General features: G+C 39.1%; 3 protein-coding genes across 4 annotated transcripts in view; all 3 read left to right on the forward strand.

Moving 5' to 3' along the window:
* kcnn1b (potassium intermediate/small conductance calcium-activated channel, subfamily N, member 1b) overlaps positions 1-2,821 on the forward strand; it is a 12,659-nt gene extending 9,838 nt beyond the window's left edge. For both annotated transcript variants that reach the window (XM_020596895.1, XM_020596896.1), the window contains exon 10: positions 1,599-2,821. In XM_020596895.1, coding sequence (XP_020452551.1) covers positions 1,599-1,883 — 285 coding nt within the window. In that variant the 3' untranslated portion in view covers positions 1,884-2,821. The remainder of the gene's footprint in view (positions 1-1,598) is intronic.
* Positions 2,822-3,532: 711 nt separating this feature from the next.
* Positions 3,533-15,714, forward strand: uhrf1 (ubiquitin-like with PHD and ring finger domains 1). Its single transcript, XM_020596886.1, has 17 exons — positions 3,533-3,743; positions 5,975-6,139; positions 6,582-6,848; positions 7,519-7,673; positions 8,805-9,020; positions 9,298-9,413; positions 10,004-10,190; positions 10,566-10,689; positions 11,053-11,160; positions 11,363-11,461; positions 12,122-12,228; positions 12,341-12,503; positions 12,805-12,942; positions 13,557-13,656; positions 13,914-14,062; positions 14,503-14,601; positions 14,987-15,714. The coding sequence occupies exons 2-17, from the start codon at positions 5,987-5,989 to the stop codon at positions 15,131-15,133; spliced, it is 2,328 nt and encodes a 775-aa protein (XP_020452542.1). The 5' UTR covers positions 3,533-3,743; positions 5,975-5,986; the 3' UTR covers positions 15,134-15,714.
* A 1,599-nt stretch (positions 15,715-17,313) lies between these two features.
* kdm4b (lysine (K)-specific demethylase 4B) overlaps positions 17,314-26,149 on the forward strand; it is a 48,182-nt gene continuing 39,346 nt past the window's right edge. The window contains exons 1-5 of the mRNA XM_020596726.1: positions 17,314-17,439; positions 20,217-20,669; positions 20,820-20,995; positions 23,862-23,976; positions 24,518-24,711. Of these exons, the coding sequence (XP_020452382.1) occupies positions 20,244-20,669; positions 20,820-20,995; positions 23,862-23,976; positions 24,518-24,711 (911 nt within the window). The 5' untranslated portion in view covers positions 17,314-17,439; positions 20,217-20,243. The remainder of the gene's footprint in view (positions 17,440-20,216; positions 20,670-20,819; positions 20,996-23,861; positions 23,977-24,517; positions 24,712-26,149) is intronic.

Here is a 26,149-nt window from a genome sequence, read left to right on the forward strand (position 1 = left end):
GTTGTCATGTTGGAAGACCCCGCCACGACCCATCTTCAATGCTCTGGCTGAGGGAAGGAGGTTGTTGCTCAAAATCTCACAATAAATGGCCCCATTCATCCTCTCCTTAATACAGTGCAGACGTCCTGTCCCCTTCGCAGAAAAGCACCCCCAAAGCATGATGTTACTACCCCCATGCTTCACAGTAGGGATGGTGTTGTTGGGATGCAACTCATCCTTCTTTTTCCTCCAAACACGATGAGTGAAGTTTAGACCAAAAAGTTCTACTTTGGTCTCATCTGACCACATGACTTTCTCCCATGCCTCCTCTGGATCATCCAGATGGTCTTTGGCAAATTTCAGATGGGCCTGGACATGTGATGACTTGAGCAGGGGAACCTTCCGTGCAATGCATGATTTGAAACCATGACAGCGTAGTGTTCTACCGACAGAACTGTGGTCCCAGCTCTCTTCATGTCATTGACCAGCTCCTCCCTTGTAGTTCTGGGCTGATTCCTCACCTTTCTTATAATCAGTGATACCTCACGAGGTGAGCTCTTGCATGGCGTCCCAGTCCGAGGGAGACTGACAGTCGTCTTTAGCCTCTTCCATTTTCTAACAATTGCTCCAACAGTTGATCTGTTTTCACCAAGCTGCTTGGCAATTGCCCTGTAGCCCTTTCCAGCCTTGTGGAGGTCCACAATTTTGTCTCTGGTGTCTTTTGACAGCTCTTTGGTCTTGCCCATGGTAGTAGTTGGCGTCTGACTGACTGTGGGGTGGACAGGTGTCTTTAAAGAGCTCAGACAGGTGCTACTAATTTAGATTAATGAGTGGAGTAGAGGTGGACTTTTTCAAGGCACAGTAACAGGTCTTTGAGAGCCAGAATTCTTGCTGTTTCTCAGGTGTTCAGATACTTATGTTCAGCAGTGCTAGACAAATAAATTCTTTAAAAATCATACAATGTGATTTCCTGAATTTTTTCTTATTCTGTCTCTAAGAGTGGGAATGGACCTACAATGTGAATTTCAGACCCCTCCATGATTTCTAAGTGGGAGAACTTGCAAAATCGCAGGGTGTTCAAATACTTCTGTTCCTCACTGTATTTCATATAATTTTGACATAGATACACTCAGATCTCACAGCTTTACTATTATTTAATACAGCTCAATTCAAACACACCAAATTATGTAGAACACCACTCTGGGTTTTTATGATGTCTTAGTTTTTGGTGATCAGAGGTCAAAAATCAAGGTCAATTTCATCCCGAGGTCATCCAACTATTGTGAATACAATATCTCAGGAACATTTTGAGGGATTTTTTTCAAATTTGGCACAACTGTCCACTTGGACTCAAGGATGAATTAGATTTTGGTGTTCAAAGGTCAAGGTCAGTGACCTCACTTCTGTCCAAAACTTGTACATTTGACTGTTTGGCAGAGGCATACAACAGCAAAGCACTAATTCTAGTTGACAATATAGTCTTTTTAAAAGGAATTTTGTAATCTCTAAAAATATGTTGCGTAAAAGGTTGTCTTCTCTATTCAATGTGAACACTCTTCATAGTGACAACAACATGCTTTAATGTCATATGTATGAATTGTTTTCCCTGCTGTTTTCAGACGCAGAATATAATGTATGATTTGGTGTTGGAGCTGCAGCATCGAAGCGAGGAGCTGGACAGAAGGATTGTAGCTCTGGAAGAGAAACTGGACTCTATTCTCCACAGTGTACATTCACTGCCCATTGTGCTTTCGCAAGCCATAGCAAAGCTACAAAAGGATTTCCTGGACAACTTGGCCTGTCGAGTCCACCTCCTGTCATCCTCCCTGAGCTCTGAGTGTTGTCCAGTCCCTGCCAGGCACCTCTGTCCAGGATCAACCCCACTAGAGACAACATACAACTGAATGGCTCAGTGGTTTTCCTGTTAGTGCGCAACCTTTTTTCATGCTAGGAAGGATTTCCTCAACATGCACTCTGTTTTTGGTAATGCTCTGCTATACATTCATACAGTTACAGACATTCACTTCTGGTAGTTACAGCTACTGTCTGATGCTGAGCAGCTCCAATGACAGGCTTCAGTCAGGGGATGCTAGAGGAAAGACATCACGCCTTCATTTCCCAGGGACTGGGTTTTCACCCACAAATAAACTATCATCAGTCGATAGAGCCCTCTTGGATATCACCCCAGAGATCCAGTGACTTAAAATATAACTGTTATTGTCAATTAAAAAGCTATGAATGGAAGCTATTGTTAAATGTGTAAAGAAATATTAAAGGATATCTGACAGACTTCATCTGGATTTGGCACCTGGACCTTATAGAACATTTTATAAGTTTCAAATAACACTGCAACTTCCAAGGACCATCCCAATACTTTTGCCATAATTACTATTCACTTACTTATATAGCTCACAGTTTTGATTTTTTTGTTTTGTTTTTTGAGATATAATTTCCATAATATTTTGCTGCTTCCAATAAATGTTCCGGCATAGGCCTGTCTATATATTTGTGGTATCATGATTTTTAAGTTGTAAACTGAAAAACCTTCTTAAAAGAAAAAAGGTTACTTAGGTAAAAGTATAAAGGTATTTGCATCAAAATATACTTGGAAGTACCAAAAGTAGAGATGTATTATTATGTACATCACTTTTCTTGTATATTGGGTGGATGGAGCTAATTCTAACTACCCTATGCTCTATTGATCATCTGCTGTTTTGAATGTTATGATTAAAATTTAAAGAACTTTACTGCAAGGAATCTTGGGAATTTTCCACCCTGGATCAACAAACTCTTATGATAATACTGTATTTAGTTTTATTAATCTGATTCTGAAAAGATTCTAGTAACTACATTTATCAAAATAAATGTAGTCAAGTAAAAGTACAATATTTGTTTCTGAAATGTAGTGAAGTTCAAGTCTGATGTATCAGAATACTCAAGTAAAATATGGAGACATGCAAACTGTACTTAAGTTCAGTACTTGAGTAAATGTACTTGGTTACTTTCCACCTCTGTCCATAAGTACACCCCAGCCACAAGGATATACTAGTCATTAAACAAATAGAAATAGACCAAAGCAACTGACAGGAGCAGTGTATTGCCGAGTGAAAGCCATGTAGCAATTTTGCCAGAAAATCTCTCCTGCATACCCAAATACACACCTACTTCTTGTTTGCATTGCTCTAGTTTATAATTAGTTGGCCTATTTCATTTTCATACTCAGTCATATTGAAGGTAACATAATTGCACTTTGTTTAGGTTATTAATCAGCTTTAGTAAAGTCAATCAGGGGCTCTACATCCAGGTTTTACAAATTTAGATGATTCATTTAAGGAAGGAAACGATAACAACGAAACAGTCATGCATCAGACATGATAAACAACCTTATCAGTTAGATTTTTACCAAAAACACCACCTGGCTCTCTGGGTTACCGGTTTACAATTTGCTACATAATCTCGCGATAAATATCTGTGGGGAGCTGCACCCACGAGAATGCCGTTTCGCGCGCTAAACCTAAGCGCCAGCCACATTACAGATTGATAGATATACCACCCAATGAATTCGATATGCGTAGAGGAAATGAGCCAATGGTGAAGCTGAAATTTTAAAAAGGCGGAGTATCAAAGTCTTGAAGAATAACTCATTGATCAGTCCTCACCGAGACATAGTTGTTAGTGTAAACCCTGCAAAGAGTTGTTTGGGTAAAACGTGTGCGTAATTCCGTAAACGTTAGTTTCTCGTTTTCACTTGGACGAACAAACAGGTAAAGCGTTTTTTTTCCCCCCTCATGTTGCAATACATTTTAAAAGTGTGCTGTTATTACAGCCCAGTTGCTAGCTTAATAAGTTTAGCTAACTTGACAAAGTCCTTCCTCGTTTCTGTTTGAGTTTGTTAACGTTACACCAAGTTCCATAGACGTACAACTCAAAATGAGTCAGAATTTTTGGTCAACTGGACAGTTCCCGTGCCATGGAATGTACTCTGATTTCTCATTGCTAATATACCAGTTGAAAGCTCTCTACTTGTAACGTGGTTTGGTGTAAGCATTGATAAGGATGGGTCATGAACCTGACTGCCACGAGCTGTGATCCTGTGTTTTTGTAGTCACGTTATAGCAACGTAATGTGCAGCACTAACATTTCAAATAGCTTTGCGCTTTACTACTTCCTATGAAGCAAAACAAATACTCTTGACTATAATCAGATTGTTTATTTTCCTGTTTCCCGTATTGTTTTCGGATGAATTAGCTAATGTTTTTATCTCTGTTTAACGTTGGAAAAAATGAATGGTGTCGGTGAAGTGACACATCGTAGGTGGGAGGAAGTAGTTTGACTTTGCTTGTGTTTTATTCACCGGTCTTGTTTTTTTTTTCTCGAGTCAGCAGCGCGAACAAGAGCTCAGCTGAGAGCACAAAAGTAAAAGCCAGGCAACTGCCGAGTTCACCGTATACTAACCACCTAATAAGGACAAAGGACGATCAGTGCGAGTAAAGGACCGAATTACTATTGTAATCATCTAATCTAAAAGTATTTAAGGCAATATTGCGGTGTTCTTTATTGCCAGAGAGCAACAACACATTGTTTGCTAGCGCTTCTTCGCGTCCGGATGTGCTTGCTTTAAAAGAAGTGGGAGTGGCCTGCAGCTTAGTTTCCCGCACTGTATTTAAATCAGCTTGTTCCCTCCCGTTTTGATACTCTGCAAAAATGACAGTCCAGTGCTGGCAGCAGAACAATAGACTAAGGGAGCACTGAGATAGTCGTATCAGTTACTGACAAACATGTAAGTTCATTTAGGAAACGGGCTCTACGTTTTGATGATGGAATTGTTTATTTAACAGGGTCCATGCAAGTAAACATTGTTACTACACATAAGTAATTTAACAAATGTAAAGTATACAGGGTTCAACCCCGTTCTAGTGGGTAGGATTATCCATGGCTTCAACTGTTGATTGTTTTACCAATTCTAGAATGTTAGAGACTGGTGAATTTGATTGAAATGATTTCTCAAAGCCCAGACATCTTTTGCCTGGCAATCAAAACCCAGACAAATTCAATTTACCATCATGTATGACAAAAGTTTCAAATCTTCACATTTTAGAAGTTACTTTAAAAAAATGACCAAGATGTTATTTGAGTTTCAGTAGTTAATTAGTTTTCAGTTGATCCATTCATTGACTAATCGTTGCAGTTCTAGTAAACTTTGACATGTATGTGTGTTTTATGACAAAGTGTAAATACTGTATGCAAGCATAAACTTTGTGTAGTGTCCACACATTGCTTTAAAAGAAAAAGCACCACATGACACATGTTAAAATCCTGGCTTTGTGTGAAGGAAGGAAAAAAAAGAAAAAGATAAATATGGCCACCTTAATGTGACCATAGCCTTAGTTGTCACATTTGAAGATTTAGACACATGTTAATATTTCTTGGAGTACAGACAAAAGTAATTTTGTTGCAAAGCAAATTAGATCTGAGACATTTACACTACTGCATTTCTTCTTGCTGAAAATGATTAAAACAAATGACAGTTAATACATGCACCAAACTTTCAAATCTCATCAGACAAACCCTTTATTAATAATGGTATATTCACTGGGCTTGATGGATTTATTAACTTAATATCTTGTTTAATTTTCCAAACATTCTGCAGTGGACATAGTTGCACTTGCATGTAAATAAATAGAAATGTTTAGCAGCCATATCTTGGATTTTGTGGTAAACCATGAGCTGAAGTGGTACTAGTGTGGGCCACTGTGAAAGTTTGTTGTTTTGGTTTGCTTGTCAAAACTAGAAAGAGCCTGCATGACACACTTTGATTGCATGATATTTTAAGTTGTAGAAATGCTGTGTGAAACACAGTGTTCTAAGAATGTGTGCAACAGTTGAAAATGTCTAAGATCGAATGATCGCATAATTAAGAACTATAATTACTTAAAGTACTGAGTAAAATAATAATTATTGTGGCTATAATGAGTCATGGTATGGTTGTTCACAGAGGGCAGCTGCAATGTGGATTCAAGTGCGCACAATGGATGGGAAGGAAACCCACCAGGTGGATTCCCTATCCAAACTTACCAAGGTGGATGAGCTACGTCTCAAAATAATGGAGCTCTTTAAGGTGGAACCAGAGAGGCAGAGGCTGTTTTACCGTGGCAAGCAGGTGAGACAGCCTGGTTGCCATTATGTTTAGTGAAGTGTCCTTTATGCTGTTCTTGGTGGTATTTATTATCCACTGAGGTCAAGGTTGAAAGCTTTTCAGAGTATTAACATTTAAATATCAATATGTTCAATAACAAATTTTTTGTTTGAGTTGTTTATTCAGTTGCAAGTGATATTACATTTTCAGCATTTTGTTCAAGGATATATGTGGTGGGTGTAGCTCAATCATGACTGATGCTTAAACTTTTACCAAAACAAAATACTGAATGCATAAAATGGAAAATGTACATTAAATCAAAAGCTTACATTGAATAGGAATTGAAATTTGCTGTTGTGCAATCATGACTGTACAGACACCAGCAAATGAAAAATGAGAGACCGCTGGAACAAAAATAGGAAGTGCTGCTGTTTTTTCCTTTAACCATGCTATATGTTTATGTTAGATGGAGGATGGCCATACCTTATTTGACTACAACGTGGGCTTAAACGACATAGTACAGCTGCTTGTCAGGCAGAAGATGCTCCCTGTTGATCTTGTCAAAAGCAAAGACAAAGAAGCAGAGCTCTCAGACTCAGATTCTGGCTGTGGCTCAGCACAGAGTGAATCTGACAAGAGCTCTACTCACGGCGAGGTGGAGGGTCAGGCTGCGGGCACCTCTGCCCAGGCGAACACCCCAGAGCTTGTTGATCCCGGATTTGGATTTTACAAGGTATGTTTTAAAGCTGATGGCTGGGGTTAAGCTAGGCATTAACACTGTATTTACTTGTTAGTGTTTTTTTTTTTTTTTTTTTTTTTTTGCTGTGTGGGTGTCGGGGATACGTTTTTATTGCTGCTTCTAACAAAAACTGCTATCCTGTGAATACTCCAGATAACTGTGTTCAGCTCAGTTTGTGATGCACCAGTTGTTGCTTCCATTTGCAGTAACGCAGGTGAAACTGATTCACAGTCACTTGTGCTTCGTAAATGGACAGACTGACATCCCCAAAGTTTAACTGACTCTGTTATACTGTGATGATTGTGTTCGCTTAATTTTTTTTAGCAGTTTATTTGCCGTGTTTCAAAAATAAAACAGTTTAATCTAGTGGTTTGGCACCTCTGCAGCCTTATGCAAGCCTTATGTAGTGGCTTGAACTTAAGATATTAAAAGTTAAATATAACAAAATGGAATTCTGGCTGTAAGGATGAAAGCGCGATAACACTTGATATATTCAGAAGAGTTGTTTTGCAATAAAGAACCAGAAAAATCTTTTTTTTTTTTTTTTGCAGTGTTTGTAGAACACATTAAGGCTTTTGTTTACTAATTGCACTGAAACAACTACACCTCTTAATACAGCTGTGAAGATCTTGCTAACATGTTTGATTTTCTGTGTGTTGTGGAGATCAATGAGCTGGTTGATGCAAGGGACTTGAACATGGGAGCGTGGTTTGAGGCCCAGATCATCAATGTTACTAAAACAACAAAGATGCCTAAAGAGGAGGTGGCGGAGGCACAGCCAGCAGAAGAGGAGATAATGTACCATGTTAAATATGAAGAGTAAGAATTATTTTTCTGTAACTTTTTTCTCCAAAGCTTAAGCTTTCGTCCATCAGTCAATGTATGAGTGTTCTTTTATAAAACTGTTAAGATGGCTGGAATCAAAGTTTGATATTCAATTAACACCTCTCTGTCAACTAGGGCTGCATGATTATGACGTGTGCTAACCAGTAACTGCAACTAATAATCGCAAAATGATTTATTTCTACCTCAACTGCTATTTGGCACTAGGTGTGCAGAGCAGGTAGTGCAACATTTGGAAAATAGTTGCAGGACAGCACAGAATATCTTTCACAATGTCAAATATGTTGGATTAGTTTTTGAATCAGTCATCTCTTACTGTCTGCAGCTCATCACGTGATGTAACACATTCATGCTAATGGTTACAGCAGCTTAGCAAGAAAAAGAGAGCTCTTGGTTTATTGCAAGGTGTCTCCCTGTTAATGCAAACATGACAGAATCATTGTCACGTGAGACACAGATCGCACAGGGATCTAATTCATGCTCACAAAACGATTGATCGTGCAGTCCTACTGTCGACCCAAGATTTGCTAAGTATTGGTGTACTGACATAAAAGAGTAATGTTTCACAAAATGACAGCTGCTTGTAATGTAGAGATTTGAATTGGTGATCAGAAAATGTAGATGTAGAAGGAGAAACTAACTGGTTGAGCAGTGAAAGTTGGATTAATTTAAGAAAGATGCTATTCAGCTATTACTGATATAAAGCAATGTTTTCCTGCTACATCTTTACATGCAAAGCTTATGATGTGAAATTAGACTATCAAGTTAAAAGTCTTGAATGCATATTAGACAAGGCAGTGGCATTGCCAGTGAAATGTAGGGCTAAAACTGCCTTTGAATTTATTGGTTACTGTGGGATCTTTTTTCCCCTCTCTGAAAGGTGCTCCTGTATTGTTGAGTTTGCTGGTATGTTGGTGTTGGAGGGAACACTATCTGAGTGGTGTAGTTGCTCAAAACTGCTCCAAACAGCAGTTATTCCTCAACATTCACACATACTTTCATACCGTCAACTACACCCCCAGGCAGTGCTGTGTAGGAAACACCTGTGATGGAGTGCGGCTTGTCTCTGAACTGTAGATTGATATGGTGCACCATTTATTGCCACAGCTACCCAGAGAATGGGGTTATTCAGCTGCTGTGTAAGGATGTCCGTCCACGGGCCCGTACAGTGTATCAGTGGCATCAGCTAGAGCCAGGAATGGTTGTTATGGTCAACTACAACCCAGACGACCCCCAGGAGCGTGGCTACTGGTATGATGCTGAGATCCAGAGAAAGAGGGAAACGCGCACCCAGCGAGAGATCTGTGCCAAGATTATCCTTGGGTAAGAGCACTGTGGCATGTTAACTGGAGTTGCACAACCATGTAGAATGAATTACCACTACTGTTTGCTCATGTAGCTGTGGTGAGATGTGGATGTCTTTATCTGTACCTCAAATTTTGTTGGGTTTTTGATCCCACAGTAGCAGGTGGGCAGATGTTAATTTTCTGCTGTGGTATCAGAGTAGATGTAAAATATTTCTGTATTGGTAACATTTTAAGATGTTGAAGGGTTAGATTACTATTTGGGTTACACTGATATTTTGTTTCTTTGTTTGAAGTGATGCTGGTGATTCTCTTAATGACTGCCGGATCATGTTCTTGACTGAAATTTATAAAATTGAGGAGCCAGGGTCCCCGAGTGACACCCCAGCTGGATCTGAGAGTCCACTAAAAAGTAGGTTTACAGATGAACCTTTCAGATTTTAAAGCTGAGCATTACTAACCTCCCTACCCTCTGGCCGGAGGTTCAGAAGTGTGAAATGCAGGACCTCTAGACTGAAAAACTTTCTTTCCCTCTGCCATCAGACTCCTAAACAGCTGAAGAGTTTACTACCAGGAAATATGCCTTGTACTGTCGACCTGTACTGTTTACATTCTCAGTTTGCACATGCATAATTGCACATTGGCTGATGACTGCTGCACATGCTGCTCCCATGCAGCATACATTCTCTTATTATATTCTTGTATATTTTTATTATATTGCTGCATTTGCTGCTTAAAGTGCCTTAGATTTTGTGTTACTTATTTATCTACTTTATATTTCATTTGTATTTTGTGGCATTCATGTGGACGGCAAAGTAAGAATTTCATTGTACAGGGAAACACGTTTCCTAACTGTGCATATGACAAATAAACACTTTGACCTTGACCTTTGACTAGCAGTTGATAGTACAGAAATGTGTTAATCAGGATTTTGAATCTTGTCAGAGTTGAGAAATGTATTTAAATAAAACGTCGATATTCTGAAATGTCTGTATTCCCCAGGATCAAATGGACCTGAGTGCAAGCACTGTAAGGATGATCCTAACAAAAACTGTCATTGGTGTAACTGCCACATCTGCGGCATCAAGCAGGATCCTGACAAACAGCTACTGTGTGATGAATGTGATATGGCCTATCACATCTACTGCCTGAACCCACCACTAACCTCCATCCCCGAAGATGAGGACTGGTCAGTAAAAGCAGATGCACAACTCAGCACTTCCCAGTAAATCAAGATATCCAGAATTTTTTTTTTTTGTTTTGTTTGAACATTAAGTTAGGAAATTGCCTGTAATATGTTAATGATTAAAGGGTGATGTCATTATTGTTGTGGATTGTGATGCAGTCATGACCAGTGTAGCTGAAGACAAACACTTTTCATACTTATTTATTTTTATATGCAATGCCCAGTATTCAGAGCTCACTTAACAGCTGTACTGAGATAAATGTGTGTTTAGCTGGTTACTGTCTAGGCACAAAATGTAATCACTGTTTTGCTGACTCTCACAACTATCACATCACTATGAATACGCTGTGTTTGAATCTGAGTCATGTTATGTCACAGGTATTGCCCAGGTTGCCGTAATGACTCTAGTGAGGTTGTGTTGGCTGGAGAGAAGCTGAAGGAGAGCAAGAAGAAAGCAAAAATGGCTTCTGCCAGCTCCTCCAGCCAGAGGGACTGGGGCAAGGTGAGTACTGACACAGTATTGCCAGACAGTGATAATTAAAATAATTCACATTTTGCTAGTTTAAATTATTTGAATTAGCTACATGTGCCAATGGAGGGCCAATAAATCATAAACTATATTGCAGTTTAAATAAATAACAGTTTAGCTCATATTGTTATTGAAATAACCAATAGTATTTTATGCTAAGGTACTGTTTTTTCAAAAGCTATTTTATCTTGACACTAATTACAGCTTACATGGTCTGTTATGAGAATAAGCTTACTGCATACATGCCCATTAGCCTTGGAGACAACTATTTGCAATACAAAATGTTAAACACCTTTGCCTTCAGACACACACAATTTACCACCCCTAAATCTCCAGGGAATGGCCTGTGTTGGTCGAACCAAGCAGTGCACTATTGTCCCGTCCAACCACTATGGACCAATTCCTGGTGTCCCCGTTGGCTCCTTGTGGAAATTCAGAGTACAGGTCAGTCATTACAGTTGGAGAATTAAACTAATGCTATGGAAGAAACATTTTCAATATGGTGCATAAAATATAGATTTGCAGTGTTTCACTTAAGGTTCGCTTGGGTCTTGGTTTTGATAAGTTGATTGAGCATGAGCATAAGAGTGTGTTTTCCCCCGTTCAGTGGGCCTACTGTAATGTTTTACTACTTTGGCTTTTATAGGTCAGTGAGTCTGGTGTTCACAGGCCACATGTAGCTGGGATTCACGGCAGGAGCAATGATGGTGCCTACTCTCTGGTCCTGGCAGGAAATGGTAGTAATGTTAAAAAGTTGCTGAGGATAACTTTTAATAAGGTTAGCCACTTAAGGCAGTTTTCAAAGACCACATTAAACGTGCACATAGACATTTTTCAGGTGAAGCAGCTTAACTGTTTTGTTATCCAAAAAATGTCTCACTTTGAGAAACCCATCAGTTTCAGTCTAAGAGTTTACATTTTGTTGCCAAACCTTCTTTGTAGTCTTACTGTCTGTAGTAGGTTAGGTTAGCTTACTTTATTTATACATGTAGGTAAATTTGTCTTGCAGTCAGATCAAATGACATCCTTGACACATTCACAAAATACAAGAATAAAATACAACAACACATAACATAAAACCTGGCGCCTACACCGAACGTAATAAAAGTACTCAGGGCTCCACCAATCAAGACATAAAAGAAAGAAAACATCTGAAGAAAACCTAAAATTACTTACAATATATTACTACAGCCTATTTAACTCTATAACAGCAGCAGGGACAAAACCATTTCTATACCGCTGCGTTTTACATCTCGGGACGACAAACCTTCGTCCAGAAGGAAGAAGCCGAAAGTGGCAGTGCAAGGGATGGGAGTCATCATTCAGAATAGAAGTAACTACCCTCTGTACCTGTCTACTGTACAGGGCTGCTAAACTGTACAGTATTTAATGTCTTACACTGTAGGATGATGGTAATGAGTTCACTTATACTGGATCTGGAGGGCGAGATCTGTCTGGAAATAAGAGGACTGCAGAGCAATCATGTGATCAGACACTGACACACATGAACCGGTAAGACACTCAAGGACATAACATATTGTAGCTGCCTTTAATCAGTAGTATTTCTGAGTTTTTGCTTGATTTCATGTTACATATTTAAATTGTTTACTCTGGTTATTGCCAGGGCACTCGCTCTCAACTGCAATGTCCCTGTCAATGAAAAACATGGCGCTGAGTCCAAAAACTGGAAGGAAGGCAAACCAGTTCGAGTTGTGCGCAGCTGCAAAGGACGCAAGCACAGTAAATATTGCCCTGAGGAAGGAAACAGATATGATGGGATATATAAGGTATGAGGGACAGTTTTCTATGTGTGTTTTGGGTGAGGAGAGATGTCAAACTGACACAAGGTGGAACATAATTTTAACAGCTATTAAACATGGAGTGTGGTGGTTAATTCATTACATAGATAAGTTGTGTGATTCAGTTGTTGTAAAGATCTGCTAAAATAATAGAAGCAATTGATTGGCCTCACCAGAACTGAATTACTAGTAAGCAAATAATCTATATTTGAATAACATGTTTGATTTATAATATTAACTTTAAGTATCTATTTGTAGATTTACTTTAAATGTCTTTGATTTCCCTTAGGTAGTGAAGTACTGGCCAGCCAAAGGCAAGTCTGGCTTCTTGGTCTGGCGGTATCTACTCAAGCGTGATGATGATGAGCCAGCACCATGGACCAGAGATGGCAAGGAACGCATCAAGAAGCTTGGACTCACCATGCAGGTAGAGAGGATTTGACTACATTGTACAAAAGGAATGTTTTTTGTATACAAATTGATAATACGTTGGTTTTTGAAGGTGTTGTGAGCTCAGAAATGACAAATTATTTATCCCTTTGGTAACAATTGTGCTGAAACAGGTTGTTTTACCTTGAATAAAAAACAAACAAACAAATGTTCTTGTAGATTTCAGAGTAAATGCAAATAAAATGACACTTTTGATTGTCAGGGAGAAACGTGTTGCAATAGTGTGGCTCATTACTGTATATCTGAGCCACACTGGAAGTCCGTGCTTTGGAGGAATAAGTTATCAGACTATACAAGAAATTCTTGATTGGACCAGTTGTTGCTGCTGTTTTTTTTTTTTTTCTGGAATTTGTTCATAATAAGAAACTGTAAGAATATTACTATAAACACAATTACACCCATATTAAAACAACATATTAACAAGTGGTGTGTGTTACTATGTTCCCTGTAAGCATGTTTGTATACAAATATTGTAAATGTTACCTGGTAAATGCAATACGTTTCATCTATGTATTGTTAAATTCATGTTAAACTCCTCATTAGCATACTATTGTTGGTAAAGTGTGATTAAATGGACTCTTGTTCCTCCAGTATCCTGCTGGCTATCAGAAGGAGAAAGAGAACAAAAGTGAAGTGGAGGAGGAGGCGACACCCAGCAAATCAAAGAGGAAGAGAAAATCTCAGGATGGCGGTAAGTTTTGGGTCTATGTGGCTATTGGTATTTTTACCTCTACCTAGTTTGCAGAGACAGTGAAAGCTGAAAATCACCCTGGAGCCATGCATTGGGCTTTCTGTGGCATAAAGAAAATTGTACTGTTAATAGGAGTGATCATAATCCAAGTGCAGATGGCAGACTTCTGTTTTTCTCCCTGTAAAAATCTTAACATCTGCAGCCCATTACCTCACAGCCTCTTATTAAATGGATAATGGTTTCTTGCTTTCTGTCAGAATTCACCAAGACCTCACCAGCCAAAACTCCCAAGAAAATGAAGGTAGAGGTGTATAAGCTTTCTCAGGAGCAGAAAGCCCTCATCAAGAATGACAAGTTGAACAAGAAACTGTGGGATGAAGCCATGGAGTCACTGTCACTTGGACCGGTGAGAACGACTACGTTTTTGGTTGAGTCAGCAGTAAGGCTTTGATATGCTAAGCTTGTGTTTGGGTGAACATAGTTATTTATTTTGCATGAAGGTGGGTAAATTAAGCTTGAACTTACTATACCGGTTCTGTATGTTACTACTGTGACATAAAGGCAGTAAAAATATATGGTGATTAATGGTTCATGTAAACTGTCAGAAGTATTACAAGCAAATGCTTATAATATGTCATATCTTTTTTGTAATTAAAAATGTTGCCAGCACTGTCCTAGCAATAACTTCACACAAGAAATCGCAGCAGTGCTCTTGTATAAGATTACTGGTTTTTACTGACATGCTCATTAATTGTCTCACACTTAGGAGGTAGCCAAAGGCCAACATGTGTTGTCATAGAACAAATTTCAGTGTTTTTGAAATGTTTTAATATTTTGTTTCTGCAGAAATTTTTGAACAAGGTTGAAGAAGTTTTTCTTTGCATTTGCTGCCAAGAAGTGGTCTATCAGCCCATCACCACAGAGTGCCAACACAATGTCTGCAGGGTAAGAAATGATTGGTTTGAATGTTTGGAATCCCGAGTAAATATGAAAGCCAATACTCCACTGATAGATCATAGTTGCAACACTGCACTTAAACAGATGAGCTTTCAGCTTGGAATGCATTGAAAAGTCTTATTTTTAAACGTGACTGCATTGCTCAATCATACATATTAAACAGTGTAGCAATGTTTTTGATGAATGACACTATTGGCATAAAATGTGCCTTTATTTTATTGATTTGTAGTGGTGGTGAGGTTAGAATGATCTTTAATGTCATGCTAGTGTGGTGACAAAATGGCCTTGATATTTCACATTACAAAATAACAAACGGTGAAATAAAAACAAAAATGTAAAGCCTCTGAGAACTGAAAGTCATCTTTGAATCCAGGAATGCTTTCAGCGGTCCTTCAAAGCAGAGGTGTACACCGGCCCAGCCTGCAGGCACGATCTGGGCAAGAACTACTCCATGACTGTCAACAAATTTCTGCAAGACATTTTAAATCAGTTTTTCCCAGGGTACAACAACGGGCGATGATCATTGGTCTTGCCTACTCAGCCCTTGAGGAAACATGATTTAAACTGTAAGGGGAATTTACAGTAGAGGCAAAGAATTGGTTGCTAATATATTTCTTGTAATCATAAAAATACACTTTTTTTTTTTTTTTTTTTTGGACCTTGCTACCTTTTTTCAGCTTGGGTCTGCCATAATATGTAGTTTCTGATAAATTGAAAATCTTAACTGCCTATACATTCATTTAGTAATACCTTCAACTATAATATTTCCCCCAGTGTTTTGTTCTGTTCCATTAACTAAAGCTAATTTTATCCATAGTGTAAAATTGTTGGTAAATCAATCCATGTTTAGCACACCTTAGGAGAACACTGAGCCAAAAGTCACTAAAGTGTTTGCCCAGCTTGTTCAGAGATTCTTTTGAACAAGACTGTTTGTTATTGAAATGTAGCTCTACCGTTAGTTTGGATGTGGCTGGTCATTATTTTGGTGTGGTTTTTTTCAATCTGGTCATGCAGCTGGGATTTTAATTGGTTTGAAATCACATCTGACCTGCAAGGCTCCATTATCTGGAGCCTGTAGCAGTGCACATCTCTGTATTTTTACTTTTTAAAAATCTGCTGCTTGTACTTTGTCTTAATTTTACTCACACACTGTTAAAAAAACGAGACAACATACAAGAAGTTACCAAAGTAGTGCTGTCCTGTTTTTTTTTTTTGTCATCCTGGTATGATCAAATGATTGAAACTTCACTAATATGACAAGTGAGAAAAGAGGCTTTCTGAATCTAAAGTGGCTCATAAAATGTAGAGGAGACCTTGTATACAAGCACAAACTGAACAAATTAGTGTTTTTGTATTTCTGCTCTTCGGCAGTCTCAGGAAGTATCTTGTCTGGAAACAGTGTCATTAAATTCGGTTGGATTTTCTACGTTGTGTACTGGCACCCTAAATATTTTCATATAGTAATTTTATATTTGTATATGAAGTTGGTTTAAAGTTTCTATGAATTTGGTAAAACCTTGAAAGCCAAACAGTTACAATCTGAGGGCTATTTTATTCTGTGGCATAGATTTGAATTTCCCCAGTTCTGAAAAGGTGCACTTTCATAAAGTCCAAAGAAACAAAAGGGCTTAACCAAGAGTGTAATGTAGATCTCCCATGTATCTAGCTCTTTAGATGTTGTCTGTGACACTTAAACCTAATTGAGTCTAGAAATGTTACTTGTGTATCTTTCATCATTTTTGAAAAATCTAATCCCGCTATCTGTGAGGGGATGTTTAGTCAGATTTTTGTCTCCCCATGGGTGCTTGTAACCTGGTGTCATTAAAAGAGGGGGGGGAAAGCTTGCCATAAGTTGAAACGATAAGGATATTGCACCTGAAATTTGATGCCTAATCATCTATTTTATCCAGATGTTATTTACTGCTTTTGCTGCTGATTTTGTCCTTGAATGAATGAAGTTTGGTGTTCAACTTCAACAGCAGTGTATGTGACAATGTCCATTCACATGCTAGCATTTTGAGTTTTTTATTTTATTTTATTTTTATGGAGAGACAAAGATTTGCGTTATACACATCCAGAAATGTGTATATTTTCTGAAATTGTATAATTTTTAGTCCATTTTAGTTTTCTATTTGTAGTTTTAGAAATGCTTGCACATGTTTGGGGCAAAAAAAATTGTCAATACATTTTCAGTGTTATTCAATAAAAAGTTTAAATTGTATTGCTTTTTTTGCAGGGGATTTGGTATGGATGAAAACTGACTTGATTCTGAATATTGTCTTAAACATTCTAGCCTTGATCATGAACGGGCTAATGAACTGGTTGTGCCTCTTGAGTTATGACATGAATTAAAATGTACTAAAAGTTTACAATGGCACATGGTACAGAAAAAAGAAACTTATCTATCTCAATATTGTCTCAAAGGTTAAAAATTCTCCTAAACAGAGAAAATGGATAAATACCTATTTGCGCTGTGGGTTTTTCTTTTGCTCATGTCTAACATAACATCTTTCACCAAACCCGGTAGTGTGTACGTGCGGGGCGTGGACATCAAGTAAATACGAGCACTAGGACTTCTGTAGTAGCGAGCGTCTGTTTTTATTGGCTGGTTTGTCTGTCTATAACGTAAACAACCAACCATATCGTCGCCTTTCTGACCAAGAATTTTATAATTCTCGTTAGTTAACCAATTGCAAATCGTTGTTCCTAATGTGGGCGTGACTCTCAACATCCTAATGCTCAAAGAAAATCGATCCAGGGAATTGTCAAAAACGAAACGCTTTCGATTGGGGTTTACAAGGAGAGGACGGTACTTTACAGCAGGAGGTAATATCACCCAAACAGAATATTTTTCCCCAAACGTAAATGCCGTGTTCTCGTTTAATCGAGATATGTGGTGTCTGTCGTCGTGGAGTTTTTTTTTCCCTAGATGCCTATATGGAAGTAGCTAGCTGCAAACTAGCCAGCTTTAGCTAAGAATGCATTGATGTTGGGACACAGTTAGGTGTAGGTCTGTGTAATTATACAGAGCTGGTTTGTGTGCAGTTTAATTTGTATTACTCATTGTGAAGTGCAGCAGTTGTCGGTTTTGTTCGCTGTCATCTTGGTTCACATGCTAGCACTTAATGATGTATGTGCACAGCTATCGTCGCCTGACCTTAACAAGCTGCAGCAGCTTGTAATAACCTCATCGTTTACTCTCTCTGCAAGCTCCCAGAGATATGAATTAACGACCATGGTAGCAGATAGATTTTATTGGTATTAATATGTCAGTTTTTATTAGGAGTGCAGCTTGATGAAGTATTGAAACGTGTTTCAGGCCCAGATGGAGTTAAAGGGTCTGTGTAGGCCCATTTTTGTTGTGGTTAGACAGCTGAGTGTCATGTGGCCTCGCCGATTGGCTCGGTCCTGGTTAGAAAAAGGGTCCCTCTTAATAAATAAAACTTAATCCTGGTAAAATGTTACAAAGCTAAAACTAATTCTAATCGTTTGTTTTTAAAAGCCCGTAAATTCTCCGAGAAGTATGATTTATTTACAGATATCATACATTAAATTCAGCCAAACGTATCCACTTCTCCTCTGTTCACTTAGCTGCTTGAAACCTGACTTTGACATTTCCTGCTTAACAGGCTGTTTGTGCTTGATGCAAATGACTTCTTGATTTACAGTCACTGTATGGGTTGCCATATAGGAACTTGCAATGCAAATAAATCACAAACTAGTGGTGCTATAATGTTGTTTGTGGCAGATGTGAGTATAGTTTTGAATGCGAAGGTGCATATGAGTCAGTCTTACCTGACATGCTAATCCCAAGCCTAAACCCTTATAAAGTCATATATTATTCATATATTTGTCTATATTGTTGAGGGTTATGAAATGCTACATTTGCTACATTATTGCATTTTGAGCATTGCTACTATGAAATTGTTGAGTTTGTTTGGATGGTTCAGTGCCTTCTTAGTTCATCCTCAAACAGATACCCACATAGCAGCTGTTTGTGTGAAACAGTTTTCCCCCTCCATATTACCTGCTTGTTTGGACTTGGTGAAAAATAACTTGCAGTTCGATTCTTGAAAGATTCTGAATTGATGTACAAGACCACATACTCTGCCAAAAATACACAGCTTTATTCTTTCTGCTGATATAGGCATTCCTCCCTTTAAGGAAATTAATATTATGGATATGTTTTTATTCAGCTAATAATAAAAGGCTTTTGGTTAGATGAGTATAAAATTCCAGATTTATTTTAAATGAATGAAAATTACATGTAAAGTTATCAAACTTGCATACAGAGTGATTCAATGTTGCCAAACACAAGGCGTGTTCAAAAAAATGTTAATTACTTTCATTAGTTTTAATTGATCAGTTGATGAACAGGATTATTGCTTAGTTTGGTTCTGCATGTACATCCTGAGCAGAAATCTTATAAATAAGATTTATACTGACACTACAGGTCTTGTTGTAAACATTGGTCTAGTTAGAGTTTTTAAATTTGCTAAGTATAATCCAGCAAACCGACTGTAACCATAAGGCAGAGCTGTCAGCTTTATACAGTATGTGTGTTTGTGAGAATACATATATAGGGCTCTCATGACTACTGTGTTGTATTTAAATGCTCTCTTTTGGCCATAACACTGCATTTAGAGTTGGAGGACAAGCAACCTATTAATCTTGATGCCAAAACCACACACATTTAGCATTCCACTTTTAAGTATACAGTTTGATGACCTGGATCTTGGGTGTATGTGTATGTGTGTATATATATATATATATATTTCCTTCCTTCCCAGTTTATCATCATCAATAAAATACTGACAGTTTTTCTCCAAACTTGCTTATCTGTCATAATAATTTTCCTTTCAAACAGATGCCTTGTACCTGCAAGTTTACTGTCTTATATTAAGTGGGGTTTCACCTGTGCAGTAGGATAATTGTCTATTCATTAGTCCTTTTTTTTTTTTTTTTTAACAGTTAATTTATAAAATGTCAGAATATGCAGTAAACAAGTTCCTGTAGCCCAGCCTGATGTCGTATTCTTTTCTTTGTCAGACCAGCTGCCCAAAATCCAAAGAATGCACAGTTTACATAATTAGTGGAGTATCACCATAGTTGCTAATTAATTTAATACTAATTGTTTTTTCTCTAAAGGTAGGTACTCTATTTGTGATTCTTGGAGGTGGCTTTGGAGCTATCAGGGTGGAGTTTATTGTTTGTAATGGTGTCGGTTGGTAAAATACACAAGCCTCAGGGCTCACACAATTTGTGTACAACTTTGACTCATGAGGCCAAACACTAGTTGCCGGTAGTATTAGTATTATGTATAGATGTGGGAATTTCTTGTCCAACAAAATTAAATAATAGCTGTCCTGAAGATGGCGAGAGATGCAATCCAGTGTAGTGTTTTTTGTGATCATTTGTAACCACAAGACATGGCATGACATTTTAAGAGCTAACCAAGATGACAAAGCTAAACACAACCATGGGCACTTACTTGTTGTCCACCTTGTAGCTGCTCTCACTTTGAGTTTGCAAACACGTGCAGACAGTTTGAAAGAAGCTATAATATACAGAATGGCCTCATTGCTCACGCTCTCCCCCTCCAGGTTTACCTGCAACCGTTAAACGACGAAATGGCTACCGACATACCCTTGAATATGGTGTTGGCTCCTCACCCGGCTCCTCACCCAGCCCCACCCTCACCCCCAGACCCTGCCCTGGCCTTGCCTTCTGCTCTCAGCTCCAGTGCAATCCAAGACCCGATTCCCACCCAGGTGCCAGTAATAGCTGAAACTCCTGACACAACAGTGACCTCAGAACATGATACTGCTTCAGATCTCAACCCAGCTCAGCCCGCAGACCCAAACTTGGCCCCAGAACCCATTCCAGGTTCTGAACTGCCCCCGGTTCAACTGCCCTCACCACTGCCACCAGTCAGTGTCAAGAACCCAAGCTGCAAGATCATGACCTTCCGGCCCACCATGGATGAGTTCAAAGACTTTGCTAAATACATTGTCTACATGGAGAGTCAAGGAGCTCACCGTGCTGGTCTGGCAAAGGTGGGGAAAACACACACAGAGTAAACTATACTCACAAATAAAGTACAAAAAGACTTAGATGGCTTGTTGAATGTAAAACATTTACAGGTCTCTAAACGTTGAATGTTGACTTACTAAATATAAAGGCTAAACATCTGCTTCTATTATCAGGTGATTCCACCGGAGGGCTGGAAACCACGCAAGTCCTATGACACCATTGAAGACATGGTGATTCCCGCTCCCATCATGCAGGTGGTGACTGGTCAGTCGGGTTTGTTCACCCAATATAACATCCAGAAAAAATCCATGACTGTGGGCGAGTATCGCAAGTTGGCCAACAGCAAAAAGTAAGTTGATTCCCAATTGAGGGGCCTCAATTAAAAATGTATTCACTACACTTAGTGTAGGGACCGTATCAGGCCTTTTTTGAGTGTCCTTTCTGCCCTGTAGTGTCCATAAAATACAGAGTATACTGGTTCCTAAACATTTTTCAGTAGAAATAACATCTGAAGGTATAAGGAGGTAGGTAGCTGCCCATAACTGCAGGTTGCCATTATTTGGGGTCTTTTCCTGAATTAATGACATGAAAGAGGGGGTCTGCAGGGAACTCTGTTCGCAGGTTCATAGTAGTCAATTACTGACTGAGTGAGTATCTCTGAGGAAAACCCTCAAGCAATGTTTGGAGCTTTAATATGTTTCAAATATGCCAACTTAGTGTGAGAGGTTAATCTGTGTACCTATACCCAGGGGTTAGCATATCGTGGCCTTCAAACACCACATATGGTGTAGTTTCAGAAACAGGGTAGGAGGGGCAAAGAGGAGGAGATACAGCTTGAGTTGGTTGTAATACTTTGCCCTTAGTGTTTGAAAATGAGAGAGTGAAGTTAGTTAATGCAGCTTTAACTTGAATGGACAGGAAGCCAGTGGAAGTTCAGTAGAGTTTATTAAGGACTTTAGATGATGTACCATAAAGAATACGATTGCAGCATTGAAATTTTTATGTGATGAAAGCATGGGTCAACGTTTCAGCAGCAGAGGAGAGTGATGGCAGAGATGAGCTATGTTTTTTTAAGTGGAAAAAAGCCAGTTTTTGTGATCTGATTAACATAATGTTCAAAAGAGAGGTTGCTGTTAAAAATGTCTCCAAGGTTGGGACCAAGCAGGAAAGGCAACAGAGTGGAGTTGATGCAGAGATTGTGGATGGATTTGCTAGCACAAGACTGTTTAAGATGAGAGTAGTAGTTGGACCAGGCAGCATTGAGGCTTGGAGATGTACTGTTAAACCACTTTTTTCCAGAGTCTCTCCACTTGACACTTTTTGATCTTATTTTGTGAAGCTCAGGAGTAAACCAGGGAGCTGAGTGATTGAATGAAACAGCTTTGATTAGAACAGGAGTGAGCTGATCAAGGCAGGAGGAGAGTGTATTATTGTAGTAATTGACAAGTATGGTAGGATCATCAGACAGTGGTGGAGGAGAGAATAACATTTTAATGGCAAGACAGTCTCTGGAAAAGCTGAGAGGTAGATAGATGTGAGATTAAAGAAGGTTATATTGTGCTTATCTTTGATTGGGATGTCAGTATCCATAGTGATAGCCAGGTGGTCAGAAATAGTGAGGTTGAGACTAATAATATTTTATCAGCTGAGCTGACCAGATCCAGGATGCGACTGTGGGTATGAGTGGGAAGTTAATATGTTGTGTGAAGTTAAAGCATTTTAACAGTCCCAGGAAATCTGAGGTACATTTACAGTCATTGTGTGAATATTAAAGAAGCCTGAGAGAAACAAAGAGTTTTACTTGGGAGAGTGGTAAATCACACCAGTGATCAAAGGTGTGGAGCCAGAGAGTTTGAAGGCACAGGGTTCAAATGACTGTGGGGCTGGGATGGAAATTGTGGTTATTTGAATGTCCTTTTTGTAGATAGAAGCAACGCCACCTCCCTGCTCTGATGACATGGCTGGTCAGTGTATGTAAATCCTGTAGGTGTGGTCTGGTTGAATGAGAACTAATCCAGAGGTTTATGCCATGTTTCAGCGATACAGAAAATTTAGGTGGGTATCTTTTCTGAAGTCATTTAGAACAAGGCTTTTATTGTTGAGAGAGTTTCATATAACAGTGCATTGTAATTGGCCGCAAGGACTGAGAAAGTGTATGGAGATAGGACACACTGACATGCTGTTTGTTATGCTGACGTAGTGAGAACGTTGGTCTGTGAAAGGACTATTGAGACAGAACGTGAGTGACGGCCAGAGCCTCTGTGTCAATGATGGGATTTGCAATGTATTCCACCTTTTCTGGATGTAAATGCTTGTTAAAGCTTTGAAAATCTGAGGAGTACCATGTCATCCTGATCCAGCTGGAGGATGCTGCCCTTTGTATGTAACCAGGAGCTGGGTTTCCAAAACAGGAGTAGCGATGTGCACCAGAGGAGAAGCCACAGGTTTATCCACAGCATAACAGCAGCACGGTGCCAGCGGTTTGTTGCAGAAGAGAAGGGAGTTGACCAGTATGGGCTATCAGCCTGCTAGCTTTACAGATCAGTTGATCGGTGAGAGTCAGCCCGGTACAGTGGTAGCTAACTGTGAAAAGTAGCGCTAGTCTGGAAGCCTAACACCACCAAGATATGAAGATCCCAGGAGAAATAGCAGGAGGCAATGGGCTGGCATTAGCTTTCGATGTAGGACACCAGTAGTTGGACAGTGAATGTTCACTTTGGGTCTGTACGGGGTTCCCTCGGGAAAGGTAACATGATTGGCAGATAAGACAGTGAGCTGAGCTTGAGAGACTAATCTGAGAAAAGTGTGATAGGGGAGCACAGCTAGTAGCTTGTAGTCTGGAACTTATAGGAGAACTTCACCAGACAAACTGAGAACAACAGATAGTGGTAATAGTAGCAAAGAAGACTACAGGACTCAGATGTGGGTACAGAGCAGCAGCTAAGGTGTGCCAGACTATTATACTATTACTTTTTCAGTGACATAAACTAAGCATGTTAGTACAAGTTGTTCTAAAATAGCAACATTTATTTATCATATGTGGATCCTTTGGGTCCTATTTGCTATTTGTAGACCTGAAGTAGCAAAAAAAAGCTACATGGTATTGATTGAAACATGCCAAACCTTTAAAGTGCTCATCATGCTGGATCTTTGCAAACATGGCGATACAGTTGAAGGACCACTACCCTACTCATTGCTTACTGTTCTGTTTTTAGGTACTGCACACCTCGCCACAAAGACTTTGATGATTTGGAGAGGAAGTACTGGAAAAACCTGACATTCGTTTCGCCCATTTATGGTGCGGATGTCAGTGGCTCTATCTATGATGAGGTGAGGGGTGTGCGTGTGTGTTGATGTTAATAGGGCAAGGTTTATTTGCCAGCCTTGCTTATTTTACTGGACACTTTATTGATCATGAGCCTTGTTCAGTTATTTGAGGGCAAAAAATTTTGTTCTCCTCTTCTGGCACTAATTGCATTTTAACTGTTTTCAGTGACAGTGTAACTCAGTCTGCATTTTTCAGACTTTGTTGGCGTATTATTGGATAACCTGGCAATCTCAATGAAAATACACCATGTGATTAATTCATTCGCTATAGGAATGCATATTTTAAATACACTGATTAATGTACAAGTGTTAATTTTAAATTAAATTAATACATTTAAAGTGTTGTGTGTTTATGCCTTGTTGCCAGTATAGAAAGGTTTGTGGACCAAATGGTCTAATTTAATGCTGTGTGCAGTAAGTACATGTTTGTTTGGCTACAGTGCCATCTGATGGTGAAGCATTGATAGACTTTGAGGATGATTTTAAGTGTAGTATGCCAGAGTACTTTGTGTACACATATAAAAATGGATGTTGTTCTGTCCAGGACATTCAAGAGTGGAACATTGGCCATCTCAACACGCTGCTGGATATGGTGGAGCAGGAGTGTGGTATTGTCATTGAAGGCGTCAATACTCCATACCTGTATTTTGGCATGTGGAAAACCACATTTGCCTGGCACACTGAGGACATGGACCTCTACAGTATCAACTACCTGCACTTTGGACAGCCCAAGTCCTGGTGGGTTATGTTTTTTTTCTTGGAGTTTTCTTTACAGCCGTAGCCCTGTCACTTTTCACCTTAACCTTCTAATTGGTTTAAACATCTGTGTTTGGTGTAAGTATAGCTACTGGTCATATACCAGCGTCATTGATTCCGCTCTTAAAAATAACCTCTTTACTGGAAGCTCTTACATGGAAGCTCTTGCATAAGAGACTGTTATGTCTAAGTAATTAAGTATTTTAAATAGATAGTAGTTAACACTTTTAATGGTCCTTGTGCTATTATAGCCAGCAGCTGCATACTTCTTATCTTTAAATCCTGGACAGGTCATCCTCTTTAATCATCAGAGACCATATAAGCACATTTTTGTTTGGCTGCAGCACCATCTGATGGTGTAGTCCACAGATGGTGGGGAGGGAGGAGTGCTTTGCGTATAGTCCACATAATACTATGTACTCACTCATCATAAAAATTTATGTTGCTCTTTCAAGGTTGAAAGGTTAGTGTTGAGGCAGGCTATGTTACCGTTCACCCTGTTTTGACAGAAACTGTAATGGTGGCTTGCACTGTGAACATACCTGTAACGGTTAACAGCACCAGTGGAGATAGCACAGCCACGATCAATCAGTCAGGGAAAACACATTTATTTATTTGCCACCCGTTAAAATTGGTTGGTCCAATAAAAAGCATCACTAGTGTTGGTGCAGTTTTTTGCTGGTTAAAAGTAACAGCTGTAACAGAGTTGACTCTATTTCAAATTTTACAGTTTCCTTTCAGCTTTGTGTACTGTCATTTCCCCCCGTTTCACCTTGGACATGAGGGGTTCCCAAGCCATTTGTCTCAGTGAACCAGTCCGAAACATTTATCACAGACCAGAGCTAAAGGATGGAAAGTTTCTTTTGTACCTAACAGCTACAGTATTCCCTGCTCTTAGATTTTTGTTTTAGCATTGTTGTTACGGGAGCAGCAGGCCTCGGGGAATCTTTAGTGTATATTAAAACAGTGTATATTGGTGGTACTTTGAGCATGCTGCATGTGATCGCAGTACTGGGAATTGTAATTGGTTATTCTACCATCTGAGAGTTTCCTCTTTTATCAAGTGAACTTTTGAGATATTTAACTATGCTTGATGTTGCTTGGTTTTGGAATATTGTTTTGATCTTTTAGATATGAAGACAAATGCTTCATGGATTCTGTTCTGTTCATCATTATTACATTTCCTCTGGTCTTTCTGTCACTCACCCCTGGAGGTCCCCAGAGCCATTCATCTTCTCCTGCTTTTCTGTGTGTGCGCTTTCTCTTTCTTTCCTCAATGTTGTTTTCGATCTCTGGCACTGCAGGTGGTGAGCAGAGCCAACCCAGCCTCGGAGCATTCAAAAATTCAAGTATAACGTGTTTGTTTCTAAGCCTCCCTTTTCCATTTGCACTCTCACCTGTCTTCCTTTTTGTCACAGTG

The sequence above is a fragment of the Monopterus albus genome, unplaced genomic scaffold, assembly GCF_001952655.1.
Source record: "Monopterus albus unplaced genomic scaffold, M_albus_1.0 scaffold31.1, whole genome shotgun sequence".
Lineage (NCBI taxonomy): Eukaryota > Metazoa > Chordata > Actinopteri > Synbranchiformes > Synbranchidae > Monopterus > Monopterus albus.

Bases quoted from the DNA above. Each gene is read 5' to 3' on its own strand.
- uhrf1 (XM_020596886.1), top strand. From the start codon at position 5,987: ATGTGGATTCAAGTGCGCACAATGGATGGGAAGGAAACCCACCAGGTG. The intron at 9,021-9,297 runs GTAAGAGCACTG...CTTTGTTTGAAG, and splicing joins TGTGCCAAGATTATCCTTGG to TGATGCTGGTGATTCTCTTA. The intron at 11,462-12,121 runs GTTAAAAAGTTG...CTTACACTGTAG, and splicing joins TGGCAGGAAATGGTAGTAAT to GATGATGGTAATGAGTTCAC.